The sequence below is a fragment of the Rhinoraja longicauda genome, chromosome 29 (assembly GCF_053455715.1).
Source record: "Rhinoraja longicauda isolate Sanriku21f chromosome 29, sRhiLon1.1, whole genome shotgun sequence".
NCBI lineage: Eukaryota > Metazoa > Chordata > Chondrichthyes > Rajiformes > Arhynchobatidae > Rhinoraja > Rhinoraja longicauda.
Window position 1 is genome coordinate 19,034,074 of NC_135981.1, and position 14,526 is coordinate 19,048,599.

General features: G+C 40.3%; 1 protein-coding gene across 1 annotated transcript in view; it reads left to right on the forward strand.

Moving 5' to 3' along the window:
• The window catches only part of tut1 (terminal uridylyl transferase 1, U6 snRNA-specific), a 21,551-nt gene extending 7,295 nt beyond the window's left edge, over positions 1-14,256 (forward strand). Inside the window, exons 5-10 of the mRNA XM_078424691.1 lie at positions 820-950; positions 2,289-2,527; positions 4,195-4,304; positions 5,279-5,401; positions 7,063-7,155; positions 11,718-14,256. Coding sequence (XP_078280817.1) covers positions 820-950; positions 2,289-2,527; positions 4,195-4,304; positions 5,279-5,401; positions 7,063-7,155; positions 11,718-12,811 — 1,790 coding nt within the window. The 3' untranslated portion in view covers positions 12,812-14,256. The remainder of the gene's footprint in view (positions 1-819; positions 951-2,288; positions 2,528-4,194; positions 4,305-5,278; positions 5,402-7,062; positions 7,156-11,717) is intronic.
• The last annotated feature ends 270 nt before the right edge of the window (positions 14,257-14,526 follow it).

Here is a 14,526-nt window from a genome sequence, read left to right on the forward strand (position 1 = left end):
CTACATACCTGTACGTCTTTGGAGTGTGGGAGGAAACCGAAGATCTCGGAGAAAACCCACGCAGGTCACGGGGAGAACGTACAAACTCCGTACAGACGGCGCCCGTAGTCAGGATCGAACCCGAGTCTCCGGCGCTGCAGTCGCTGTAAGGCAGCAACTCTACCGCTGCGCCACCTTGCCGCCCTTATGGTGAATATTTTCATCCTGTTACTGATTTATAAATTAATGGAATCTTACCACAGAGTGATTCTCTCAGACTAAATTCCTCCTGGCAAGGTTTAACAAACCCTATCCATGCCTACAACCTTAGCCACACGCAGACCCACACTTGATTTGGCTCTTAGATTTGAATATAGCTTGGGTGACTCTACCTGGTATCAACACCTAGTATTCAGTGCACTGAGCCCCAATGTTCAAAGTTGTTCTTAGCCTGCCAACAATGCGCATTGGCATTAATCTTAGATGAACATTTGGTGCATGTGATTTTCATACACTGCATGTTCAATGTTATACCTGATTAAGGTTGGTTTTTACTACGGCGGCTCATAGACATGCTCATTTTTCCATGAACACTTACAGTATGGGGATTTTTATACTAGCAGGGATAAATTGAAATCACGTTTTCTGGATTGAAAAGATGATTTAACCTTTCGCACGGTACAATTTATTTGCCAGGAATTACTTCAGTTGGTAGAATTTATTTCATACACACGGTGCTTTATTTTTAGGTTTTTCTAAAGTATGATTTTCTTTCAATAAATTGTATAGCTAGAACATGGGAACATAACAGCAAGTGACCTATTGCATTTTTATACTTAGGTTGTAAAATCTTGCCCTTTGGATCATCGGTGAATGCGTTTGATATTCATGGCTGTGACATGGATCTCTTCCTGGATCTTGAAAATACAAAGACTTACCAGGCAAATGCTAATGCCACAGTTGAAACTGAGGTATATTTTACTTTTCCTCTTTGAGGAATCTGGTAGTATTTGGCCAGTTCAAAAACACTGGAGGATTAGAATTTCTTCAGTTATTGTGTACATTCCAAATTGAATCCTTTTAAACATGGTTACCCAAAAGAGTATTGGCCCAAAAGCGCAGCAACGCGGCTACTAAGCACAACAACGCTTCTACTTCCTTAAAAGGCTTAGGAAGTTCAACATGTCCCCCACAGCTCTCACCAACTTCTACAGATGCACCATAGAAAGCATTTTATCAGGATGCATTCACAGCCTGGTTTGGGAATGGCTCCATCCAAGACCGTAAGTGAATTGTGGCCAGCAGCATAATCACGGACGAGCCGCACCCTGCCCACTCCCTCTTCTCCCCTCTCCCATCAGGCAAAAGATATAGAGGTGAGAAAACACACAACTCCAGATTCAGGGACACTTCCCAACTGTTATCAGGCAACTGAATCGTCCTACCACAACCAGAGAGCAGTGCTGAACTACTATCTACCTCTGGTGACCCTCCGACTATCCTTGATCAGACTTTACTTTGCTGTAAATGTTATTCCCTTATCATGTGTCTATACACTGTAAATGGCTCGATTGTAATCATGTTTTTCTGCTGACTGGATAGCACGCAACAAAAGCATTTCACTACCTCGGTACACGTGACAATAAACTAAACTAAACTAAAGAGTCAATGATTTCAATTTGAACTGACAATGAAGAAACATTGCAGAAATTTGTGTTTCTAAGAAAAAAATAACATTTTACTTAAATGTAATTCAGATGAAGTATGGCTAATTTCTAGTTGTTCCACTGAGGAAAAGAAATGGAATTTTAATAGTAAGCCCTGCTGTTCCAAATAAAATAAATCACAGTATCAATGTTGCAGAAAAGATACTGTTGCAATACCTTCCTTCTTGTAAAAGGTTTCTGAATTAGAATTTCCTGAGTAAAGCTGTTTTGAAATTAAACTGATTTTCACTCAAAGAAAGTGTCACTTTATTGAGAGACAACTGTTACTAGATTTTTGTTCGGTGGTTACTTCATCATAATTCTGCTGTAACTCTTTGATTCAATTATTCAGAACAAAATCTAGGAGTGACCATAATAAAGTTATATGCTGAGGCAATAGATTCTAGACACAGTTTGCTCTGGAGTCAAAACTTGGATTCCTCCAATGGCTTTAACTGTTTCATAGCCTGCTAAATATTAATATATTTCAGCCATGAAAATGTTAAAAAATGGAGAAACCCTGGTAGAAGGCCAAAGAGTATGAGTTGAAAATTAATAAGACTAACAGAATCAATCCAAATAACATGTTTTATATTGTTGCAGGGGGATACAGATATTAAACAGGATACTCAGTCTGAAAGCAAATCTGAAGAGTCGATCTTAACTGACATTGACCTGAAAACCTCAACAACGGCTGAAATACTTGAACTTGTAGCGAGTGTTTTACAAAAGTGTGTTCCAGGTGTTCACAAAGTTCAAGCTGTCACCACTGCCAGGCTTCCTGTGGTGAAGTTTATTCATAGGGAATCAGGCTTGCAAGGAGATATCTCTATTAATAATAGGTATTCTACATACTAAACTAATTATTTATGTTTATAAGTTCTGGACTGTCCGTTTTTTTTCTACTGTAAAGAGTTTCTATTCTTCCACTTTAATCTTTTAAGTGTGAGTAATAGGAAAAAGATTTCAACTGGCTTTTCTGCAGCCAGATTGGCCTACATTTCAATTTCTTCCCCATTTCCCTCTTTGAGAGCTTGTTCTTGAGCAACACCTTCTGTTCCTTAGAGCACGTTGCCAATGGCCACTTCCAACCTCTGCTTTTCTCATCTTCATTCTAATTAATATTCCAAAATTTCAAAATCCACCTTGATTTCCTTGCTACAATTCTATCTCAAATCTCTTAAGTCATGCTATGAACCTCTATTATGTCTAACTGATTAAGACGAGCAAAGGAGTTGGGATGTCATTTAACATTCGTACAAGATGCTGGTAAGGCCACATTTGGAGTATTCTGTACAATTCTGGTTGCCCTGATATTGGGAGGATGTTATTAAGCTAGAACGGGTGCAAAGAATATTGATGAGAAATGTTACTGGGTCTGGATGTTTCGTGTTAAAAGAGGAGACTGAACAGGCTGGGTCTTTTTCCCCTGCAGTATAGGAGGCTCAGGTTTATAGAATAATGAAGGAAATCGCCTTAAATAAGAAATAAGAGTAATAAAGCAAATCGCCGTAGTCTTTTTGCCATAAACAAAATAAAGCTAAAAAGACACAATAGTGCTGGAGTAACTCAGTGGGGCAGGCAGCATCTCTGAAGAATGTATCCATTCTTCACATATCCATGTTCCCCAGAGATGCTGCTTGACCTGCTGAGTTACATTAGCCAGGCATGTCGAATTTCCGCGTTTTAAAAATCCATTTTCCGCGCTTTTTGCTTGATTTCCGTGTTTTTCACTTTGCCAAAATTGCGTTTACCAACGGAGAAATTGGATCAAAAAAAAAGAAAATAAATGATGTACGGACCTGTAATGAAGTCTAGAGGTCACTAAGGGTTCTGCGAGAAATCCCCCGCGCCCTGGAAGTCTCCCCGAAAATGTGGCACCGAGGCTGGGCAAGGCAGCCAATCTCGACTTCATCGGGACTTCCAGGGCCGATTGGTGGGTTGAATTTGCAGCCTGCAGCGGGGGCTCTGGCTGCACATCTATCCCCATAGCCGGCTTCCTTGGCCTGCTGGATAAACCAGCAAAGCTCTGGAACCAAGAGTGCCAGAAAATCAGTAATGGAACTGTAATTAGTAAATATTAAATTTAAGTGCAAGATTATATAACTAAATTAATTAAGACAGGGTTAAAATATAAAACAGCAGAAAAGCCAATTACCACCTTTTTGGGTTGATTATCAAATAATATGCAAATTTACTTCAAAATGTTATTGGTACACAGTGACATGTTCACATTATTTTGTAATGTCCGTTTTTACTTTGAAATGCACTAAAAGGAGGCTTGAAATGGGTAATTTTGTGTACATTTTCAAAGAAATCCGATTTTTTTACCCCTGCTCGGCTCTTTTCCTTTTTTTTAACCTCGCATGCTTGATTAGCACTTTGTGTCTTTTTTTGTAAACCGTCATCTGCAGATTCTTGTGTTTCCAAAATAAAGCGAAAGCATTACAAAACCAAATGTTTTAATGGCTGGCTTGAAACTGATAATTGATAAAGTTGTATTTTCCAGGTTGGCTGTACGTAACACAATGTTTCTTCAGTTATGTGCCTCATTGGATCCAAGAGTGAGGCCTCTGGTTTATGCAATTCGTCACTGGGCAAAACTGAAGCACCTGGCTGGTAAGATGGTTACATTTGGCTGCAGTTCTGATGCACGTAGCTTTGAGACCATGGAGCATTCATTTAGGTAGGGTTAATAACTGGAGGGTGATGATGAATACATATACCAATTGAAAGAGCCTCTAAAGTTAATATGTAACTGCTTGTTTACCTCTTATCCAACAATATTGAAATGTTATTGGGTGATCTATTTTGATCTCCAGGAGGCACCTGGAGAATAGGGTGGGTGAGTGGACAAACCCTTGCGGTAGCCTGGTCTAGGGGCTGGTGTGACACGTTTCCACTGGCCCCGGAGTCCGCAACTCTGTGTGTGCTTTTAGAAACCTGTCCACGAGATCTCTAATAAACTAACAGGTAAAGTCTGTGCCGTCTCTGATTATTGTCATCCAACTGACCGCGAACGCGAAGTCGAACTCGACAAAAAAGGCCTATTGGTATTTAGCAAAATAAATGCTGGAAGAACTCAGATCAGGCAACATCTGTGGCGCAAAATGGAATTCCGTCCATTTCTCTCCACAGACCCGCTGAATTCCTCCGTAATCTTGTGTGTTGTTCAAGATTTCAGCATCTGCAGTTGCTTTTATCTCTGTTTAATATTTAGAAACTTGTTCATCTCAAATTGTTTTTACCTATTAAATCTTATTCAATTTCTCTGAGAGAGAGAGAGAGAGAGAGATGCTAAAATTATTTTACAATGGCTGAAATTTACGATGTGAATATTAGTTCAGCAATGTCATTTCAATGGAGAGGAATAATTGCGTGACAAATAAATAAATTGACATTAATGGTATGATAACATTTTCAGCAAAATGAACTTCAAATGAATAGTGACAAATTTTAGATTCAATTTATATTGTTAAGTTAGATTTTGTTTTAATATTAATATTCTGGCTGCTTTTAGCTGTTTCACTGTGGTTGGACAAAAATGTTTGTGCTTATTTGACCACCTAATTTATTTTTTGCTTTTGCTTCAGGAAATCCTTTCGGAGGGGGATCATTGATGAACAATTATGCAGTTACTCTTTTAGTTGTGTTCTTCCTTCAGAATAGAACATCTCCAATTCTTCCCACTGTGAACCATTTAAAAGAGCTTGCAGGTTTGATATACCAAAACAAAGGATCAAAACTACTATACTAAAGAAAGATATGAACAGAATTTGACTGGTAGTGTGATATTTACAGTAGCTGATGGGGTTGACAGTCAGAACCTTTTTCCCAGAATGGAAATATCAAAGACCAGTGGGCATAGCTTTAATAGAAAGACCGAGAAACTGAAAAGAATCCACATTAGTCAGGAAATGGTGTTAGGTAAACTGTTGGGACTGAAACCAGATAAATCCCCAGGGCCTGATGATCTGCATCCCAGAGTCCTCAAGGAGGTTGCCCTAGAAATCGTGGATGGATTTGTGATCATTTTCCAATGTTCTATGGACTGGATCAGTTCCTGTGGACTGGACGGTAGCTAGTGTAACCCCACTTTTTAAGAAAGGAGGGAGAGAGAAAACTGGGAATTATAGACCAGATAGCCTTCGGTAGTGGGGAAGATACTTGAATCGATTTTTAAAAATGAAATAGCAGCACATTTGGACGACAGTGACAGAATCCGTCAAAGTCAGCATGGATTTAAGAAGGGGAAATCATGTTGAACTAATCTGGGATTTTTTGAGGATGTAACAATTAGAATGGATAAGAGAGAGTCAATGGATGTGGTGCATCTGGATTTTCAAAAAGCCTTTGACAAGGTCCCACATAAGCAATTAGTGTGCAATATTAGAGCACATGGTATTGGGGGTACGGTATTGACATGGATAGAGAACTGGTAGGCAGACAGGAAGCAAAGAGTAGGAATTAACGGGTCCTTTTCAGAATGGCAGGCAGTGACTAGTGGGGTGCTGCAATGCTCAGTGCTGGGACCCCCAGTTATTTACAGTATATATTAACAATTTAGACGAGGGAATTAAATGTAACATCTCCAAGTTTGAGGATGACACAAAGCTGGATGGCAGTGTGAGCTGCGAGGAGGACGCTATGAGGCTGCAGGGTGACTTGAATAGGTAGGGTGATTGGGCAGATCCGTAGCAAATGCAGTATAATGTGGATAAATGTGAGGTTATACAATTTGGTGGCAAGAACAAGAAGGCAGATTATTATCAGAATGGTGTCAGATTAGGAAAAGGGGAGGTACAGGGTGTCCTTGTACATCAGTCACTGAAAGTAAGCAGGCAGTGAAGAAAGCAAATGGCACGTTGGCCTTCATAGCGAGAGGATTTGAGTACAGGAGCAAGGAGGTCCTACAGCAATTGTACAGGGCCCTGGTGAGACCACACCTGGAGTATTGTGTGCAGTTTTGGTCTCCTAATTTGAGGAAGGACATTCTTGCTATTGGAGTGCAGCATAGGTTCACTAGGTTAATTCCCGGCTGGCGGGACTGACATATGATGAAAGAATGGGTCGACTGGGCTTGTATGTACTGGAATTTAGAAGGATGAGAGGGGATCTTACAGAGACATAAAATTCTTAAGGGATTGGACAGCCTAGATGCAGGAAAATTGTTCCCGATGTTGGGGGAGTCCAGAACCAGGGATCACAGTTTAAGAATAAGGGGTAGGCTATTTAGGACTGAGATTAAGAAAAAAAAATTCACCCAGAGAGTTGTGAGTCTGTGGTCGATAATTTTTAATTGTAATTACCTCCTTATTAGTTATGTTATGTACAACCTTTTAGTGAAATGGATCTTAACAGAAAACTTCTTATTAAGGTGAGGAAGACCAAAGTATAATTGATGGCTGGGACTGCTCTTTTCCAAGCGATCACTCTAAAATTGAAGTCAATACAAATACTGAAACTTTATGTAAGTATATTCTCTGGCTAATTTTTAGTTAAATTAATGTTTCTATTAGTTTAGTCTAGGGCATTCATTATTAAATGTTTTGTATACAACAGAAAAAGTTGTAAAGGAGGAAACACTTCACATTTTAGGCTTAAAACATGAACTCTGTTTTTGTTTCCACTGATATTATCTGTCCCTAAGTATTCCAACATTTATATTTTATATTTAAATGAAGGGACCAGTTAGTGTAATAACCTCGCACTTTAATTTAGTCAGAAAGAAATTCAATTGTGACTGCTGGGAGTACACAGATCGGCACTGCGGCGCAAAGGTAGAGTTGCTGCATTACAGTGCCAGAGATCCTGTTCAATCCTGACCACGGGTACTGTCTGTATAAAATATGTACGCTCTCCCTGTGACCTTGTGCGTTTTCTCTGCATGCACCAGTTTCCTCCCACACTCTAAAGACCTACGGGGTTTGTAGGTTCAGTAATGTTGTCTTCAGTAAGTTTGTCAAATTGTCCCTAGTGTTTAGGATAGTGGTAGTGTACAGGGTGATTGCCGGTCGACACAGACTCAGTGGGGTGAAAGGCCAGTTTCTACGCTGTATCTCCAAAGTAATTTCTAAAGTCTAAAGTAATTGTCTTGCAAGTTACTGGTTGAAATAATCTTCATCCAGCTACAATATAATTTTGAACCAATTTCCAATCTGTCAGGCAGCCACTGTCAGGAAAGCAATAGAGTTATTGTTTCATGTTGATGACCTGTCATCAGACATCTCCAGCATTCTTTTTATTCACAAAATGCTGGAGTAACTCAGCAGGTCAGGCAGCATCTCGGGAGAGAAGGAATGGGTGACGTTTCGGGTCGAGACCCTTCTTCAGACTTAATTATCATATATCTACAGCCGGAAACAGGCCTTTTCGGCCCTCCAAGTCCGTGCCGCCCAGTGATCCCCGTACATTAACACTATCCTACACCCACTAGGGACAATTTTTACATTTACCCAGCCAATTAACCTACATACCTGTACGTCTTTCTTTTTATCTTAATTTTCAGTCTGTACTATTCTGTTTAATGATGATATTGAAGGTACAACAGGCAGTGAAGAAAGCTAATGACATGATGGCCTTTATAACGAGAGGAGTTGACTATAGGAACAAAGAGATCCTTCTGCAATTGTACATGGCCCTGGTGGGACTACACCTGGAGCATTGTGTGCAGTTTTGGTCTCCAAATTTGAGGAAGGACTTTCTTGCTATTGAGGGAGTGCAGTGTTGGTTCACGAGGTTCATTCTCGGGATGGCGGGGCTATCATATGATGAAAGAATGGAGCGGCTGGGCTTGTATTCACTGAATTTAGAAGGATGAGAGGGGATCTTAGCGAAACATATAAAATTATTAAGGGATTGGTCATGCTTGATGCAGGAAACATGTTCCCGACGTTGGGGGAGTCCAGAACCAAGAGCCACAGTTTAAGAATAAGGGGTAGGCCATTTATAGTGCCCTCCATAATGTTTGGGACAAAGACCCATCATTTATTTATTTACCTCTGTATTCCACAATTTGAGATTTGTAATAGAAAAAAATCATGTGGTTAAAGTGCACTTTGTCAGTTTTTATTAAAGGCCGTTTTTAATACATTTTTTAAATGCATTTTGGTTTCATCTTGTAGAAATTACAGCTGTGTTTATACATAGCCCCCCATTTCAGGGCACCATAATGTTTGGGACACATGGCTTCACGGGCATTTGTAATTGCTCAGGTGTGTTTAATTTCCTCCATAATGCAGGTAAAAGAGAACTCAACACAGTCTCCTCCAGTCTTTCCATCACCTTTGGAAACTTTTATAGTTGTTTATCAACATGAGGACCAAAGTTGTGCCAATTAAAGTCAAAGAAGCCATTACGAGACTGAAAAACAAGGATTGAATGCAACATCTCCAAGTTTGCGGGTGACACGAAGCTGGGGGGCAGTGTTAGCTGTGAGGAGGATGCTAGGAGGCTGCAACGTGACTTGGATAGGTTAGGTGAGTGGGCAAAGGCATGGCAGATGCAGTATAATGTGGATAAATGTGAGGTTATCCACTTTGGTGGCGCAAGAACAGGAAAGCAGACTATTACCTGAATGGTGGCCGATTAGGAGAAGGGGAGATGCAACGAGACCTGGGTGTCGTGGAACACCAGTCATTGAAAGTAGGCATGCAGGTGCAGCAGGCAGTGAAGAAAGCGAATGGTATGTTGGCATTCATAGCGAGGGGATTTGAGTATAGGAGCTGGGAGGTTCTGCTGCAGTTGTACAGGGCATTGGTGAGCACACCTGGAGTATTGCGTACAGTTTTGGTCTCCTAATCTGAGGAAAGACATTCTTGCCATAGAGGGAGTATAGAGAAGGTTCACCAGATAGATTCCTGGGATGGCAGGACTTTCATATGAAGAAAGACTGGATAGACTCGGTTTGTACTAGCTGGAGTTTAGAAGATTGAGGGGGGATCTTATAGAAACTTACAAAATTCTTAAGGGGTTGGACAGGCTAGATGCAGGAAGATTGTTCCCGATGTTGGGGAAGTCCAGAACAAGGGGTCACAGTTTAAGGATAAGGGGGAAGTCTTTTAGGACCGAGATGAGAAAGTTTTTTTTCACACAGAGAGTGGGGAATCTGGAATTCTCTGCCACAGAAGGTAGTTGAGGCCAGTTCATTGGCTATATTTAAGAGGGAGTTAGATGTGGCCCTTGTGGCTAGAGGGATCAGGGGGTATGGAGAGAAGGCAGGTACGGGATACTGATGGCGGTGCAGGCTCGAAGGGCCGAACGGCCTACTCCTGCACCTATTTTCTATGTTTCTATGTCTATAAAACTGTTAGAGACATCAGCCAAACCTTAGGCTTACCAAAATCAACTGTTTGGAACATCATTAAGAAGAAAGAGAGCACTGTTAAGCTTACTAATCGCAAAGGGACTGGCAGGCTAAGGAAGACCTCCACAGCTGATGACAGAAGAATTCTCTCTATAATAAAGAAAAATCCCCAAACACCTGTCCGACAGATCAGAAACACTCTTCGGGAGTCAGTTGTGGATTTGTTAATGCCCACTGTCCGTGGAAGACTTCATGAACAGAAATACAGAGGCTACACTGCAAGATGCAAACCACTGGATAGCCACAAAAATAGGATGGCCGGTTACAATTTCCCAAGAAGTACTTGAAAGAGCAACCACAGTTCTGGAAAAAGGTCTTGTGGACAGATGAGATGAAGATGAACTTATGTCAGAGTGATGGCAAGAGCAAAGTATGGAGAGAAGGAACTGCCCAAGATGCAAAGCATACCACCTCATCTGTGAAACACGGTTGTGGGGGTGTTGTGGCCTGGGCATGTATGGATGCTGAAGGTACTGGCTCACTTATCTTCATTGATGATACAACTGCTGATGGTAGTAGCATTATGAAATCTGAAATGTTTCGACACATCCTATCTGCTCAAGTTCAAACAAATGCCTCAAAACTCATTGGCCGGCAGTTCATTCTACAGCAAGACAATGATCCCAAACATACTGCAAAAGCAACAAAGGAGATTTTCAAAGCTAAAAAATGGTCAATTCGTGAGTGGCCAAGTCAATCACCCGATCTGAACCCAATTGAGCATGCCTTTTATATGCTGAAGAGAAAACCTAAAGGGACTAGCCCCCCAAAAAGCATAAGCTAAAGATGGCTGCAATACAGGGCTGGCAGAGCATCACCAGAGAAAACACCCAGCAACTGGTGATGTCCAAGAATCGCAGACTTCAAGCAGTCATTGCATGCAAAGGATATGCAACAAATTACCAAACATGACTACTTTCATTTACATGACATTGCTGTGTCCCAAACATGGTGCCCTGAAATGGGGGGACTATGTATAAACACTGCTGTAATTTGTACATGGTGAAACCAAAATGTATAAAAAATGGCCTTTATTAAAATTTGACAATGTGCACTTTAACCACATGTGATTTTTTTCGATTACAAATCTCAAATTGTGGAGTACAGAGGCAAATAAATAAATGATGGGTCTTTGGCCTAAACATTATGGAGGGCACTGCAGAACTGAGATGAGGAAAAACCTTTTCACCCTGAGAGTTGTGAATCTGTGGAATTCTCTGCCTCAGAAGGCAGTGGAGGCCGATTCACTGGATGCATTCAAATTAGAAGAGCTCTTAGAGCTAGTGGAATCAAGGGATATGGGGAGAAGGCAGGAATGAGGGACTGACTGGATGATCAGCGATGATCTCGTTGAATGGCGGTGCTGGCTCGAAGGACCGAATGGCCTACTCCTGCACCTATTGTCTATGTATCTATGAATTTGAATCAAATTCAAGGCAGCTTCAATCACCACCTAATTACTGGTACTTCACATATCTTTAATGTTTGTTGCAGATCGTGAGCGTTTGAAGTCGAAACGTTTCATTCCTTCTCCGCTCACCAAACTCTGTCACACGTGTCCCAGCACTTAGAACCTTTTGGGGAATCTTAAAACTGCGGTGAATTTAAAATGTTGCACATCATTAGTAATTATCCCTAGAAATCTGAAATATTATTTTTCTTAACAGGTGTGCTTCTTGCAGAGTTTTATAAGTTTTATGCAGAGTTTGACTATGCTGGGACTGTCATTTCACTGAAGGATGGTAAGGTTCATGTTGTAACTGACTTCATTGGACCTGATTCAGATAAAAAAATTAGACTTGGTCCAATTAATATTCAGGATCCATTTGAACTGAGTCACAATGTCTCTGGAAACATCAATGAAAGGACAGCACAAAGGTTTAAGCGGCAATTGGATGAAGCCTGCAAGTACTGTCGTAGCCTGCAGTACCAGCGAAAATCTAACAAAGGGAAGGTCTGGGGTATAGTCAGATTGTTTCAACCTTTAAGTAGCACTGACTGTTCCCCTGCACCTTCTCCAGGTGCAGATCATAGTGCAGGTAAAGAAATGAGCCAAGGCGAGAATTTGATAAATATCCCCTTCAAGCTGTCATGTCTCTCTGAACAAACGAGGAAAAGACTGCACGGATCTCCAGATTTTAGAGAAATTTGGTTTGATAAAGTATGCCATGCTGTTCGCTACGTAATGGAGTCCATCCTTAAATGTAGCTGTGCAAATACTGAGGAAAATAACACACAGATCAATGATGTAAAGATCACCAGCTCGAACGGAACTAAGAATATAGAAGAGGAGATTAACTTTGGAGTAAAGAGACCCTCTCCTATGGAAGAGAAAACAGAAACATCAAATGCCAAAAGAGCAAAGACTGATACAATTGAGGCTCCATTGTACCAAGGTGAAGTGACTTGGCATTGTGCTGTGTGGAACAGGGTATGGATTGGGCGGAGAAAAGTGAGGCGTCAGCTCCGTTGCAGAACAAATGAATCTGATTCAGACGATTGCACAGTTATTAGTTCCTTAGAAACAGAAGCAAAGGTTTCTGAAGCTATATTGCGACAGCAGGAGGAGGAGAATGGGGATAAATCCTCCCCATTAATAACCTTTAGGTTCAGTGCCTTTTTGGTTGGAGGTAATGAAGACACAAGGACTATGATCAGAGTTACCCCAATTCAAGAATGCACTTTATTTGTCGAATTCTTTCATTTTCTGGAATCATTTGTTCCCAAGATGGTTGAAAAGTGCATTGAGAAATCCGACTAGAATATCAGAAATGTGGCATTTGATGTATTTTCGTAACTTTTTTTAACAAATAAATGCCCAATGAACAGTTTATAAGTTTCTCAAAAAAACGATGTAATCTGAACAGAAGTTTGTATTATTAGTTGTTTAGTTAGGGAGTAACCATCTGTGTTGGAAAGGTAAAATTGGGGTGAGCAAAATTAGGATGATCCTAACAAAGAAATTATTTGCATTAAAGTTCTGTAACGAGTATGTTGTGTGCAACGTGACATACAGGTTTTGTCAAAGTATGTTGGCAAGTGGCTTCTTGTCTACACAAAGAGCTGGTTTGAGTTGGGGATTTCTGGAGAGAAATTTGGTTAGAGGTGTTTTCTAAATGAGAAGAACATCAGATAATATAATTTTTTTCTATTAACTTTGCTGGCAGTAAATTTGAGTTTAATTGGGTTCTCAAATTTATCAGATTAAATTTCTGTTTAGGAATAGAATATCTGTTCTCTTTAGGACCATAATTTGAGGTACTATTTTATATTTGTAGAGCAGTCTTGCTAAGCAATGTATTTAAATTTAACCCACCAACAATTTTTATTCATACCTTCAACATTGCAATGTTTACTGTGGTGCTTCACAGGAACGTTATCAAACAAAAATGTTACTGAAGGACAGATGACCAAATATTGAAAGCAATTGGTTTTACAGCGTGCCTTAAAAGAATGAAAAGTTAGTGTTGGAAAGGATCGTGGAGGAAATTCCAGAACCCCGTATTTGACAACTAAAAGCATTACAATTATCTATAGAGCAAGTAAATTTGGGAAGGAATAAGGGCCAGAATTAAAGGGTCATGTATATGCTAGGATGTTATTAAAACTTGTGGAGATTAGCAAAATAATTAAAGGAGGAACAATGGATGGATTTTCTTTTACTTACTAGCTTTTATCAGAATTCCAACTGCAAACATTTACATCAACAGTGATTTTATTTTGTGTAAAGTTCTTATTTAATCTGCTTTCTCCCTGACCAGCAGTCCAGCTCTGTACATCATCTTCTGATTTGTATTATCTTTATCTGATCTGACCAAAGAGTTTTGATTTCTAATTCTTGTGCTTGGCAGCAATAAAGATATACAGAATGTTATTTTTCAATGTCTGGGAAAATTGTTTTTTTTTTAGTATTGGCAGATATTTGAGTGATTTTCTTGATTTAAACATTTTATATTGATACATCAGTACAACAATGCCAAAGAGAGATAACACAGAACAAACTTGGATCAATTGTAACACTTTTTTTAATTGTTCAATGTGAATATCCTACAATAAAACTGCAAACTAGAGAAACATCACCTCATGTTTTGCAACCCAATAACACGAACGTTGAATTCTCCATTTTCAATTAACCCGCACCACCGCTGTCCCTTTCTCTCACCTCCTATCTACCCAAGAACTCTCACACACTTCTTTCTTTCCACAATATCCCTTCAAAAATACCAGGGGGCGTTGCACGATGACTGCCTCGCCTACAGTCTGTCCTTTTTGAACTTTTTGGTAAGTTTTAAAAGTTTGTGTAACTGTTCTCTGGTTGGTTTTATGGGGGTGGGGGAGGGGGTCAGGGGAAACTTTTTTTCAATCTCTTACCTTGCCGGAGATGTGATTGTTTTCCGGATCGTATCTCCGGTCGCTCTGCGGCCTAACATCGTGGAGCTGGAGGCTTTACCTGGGACGGACTTTGAGCCCCGCCGC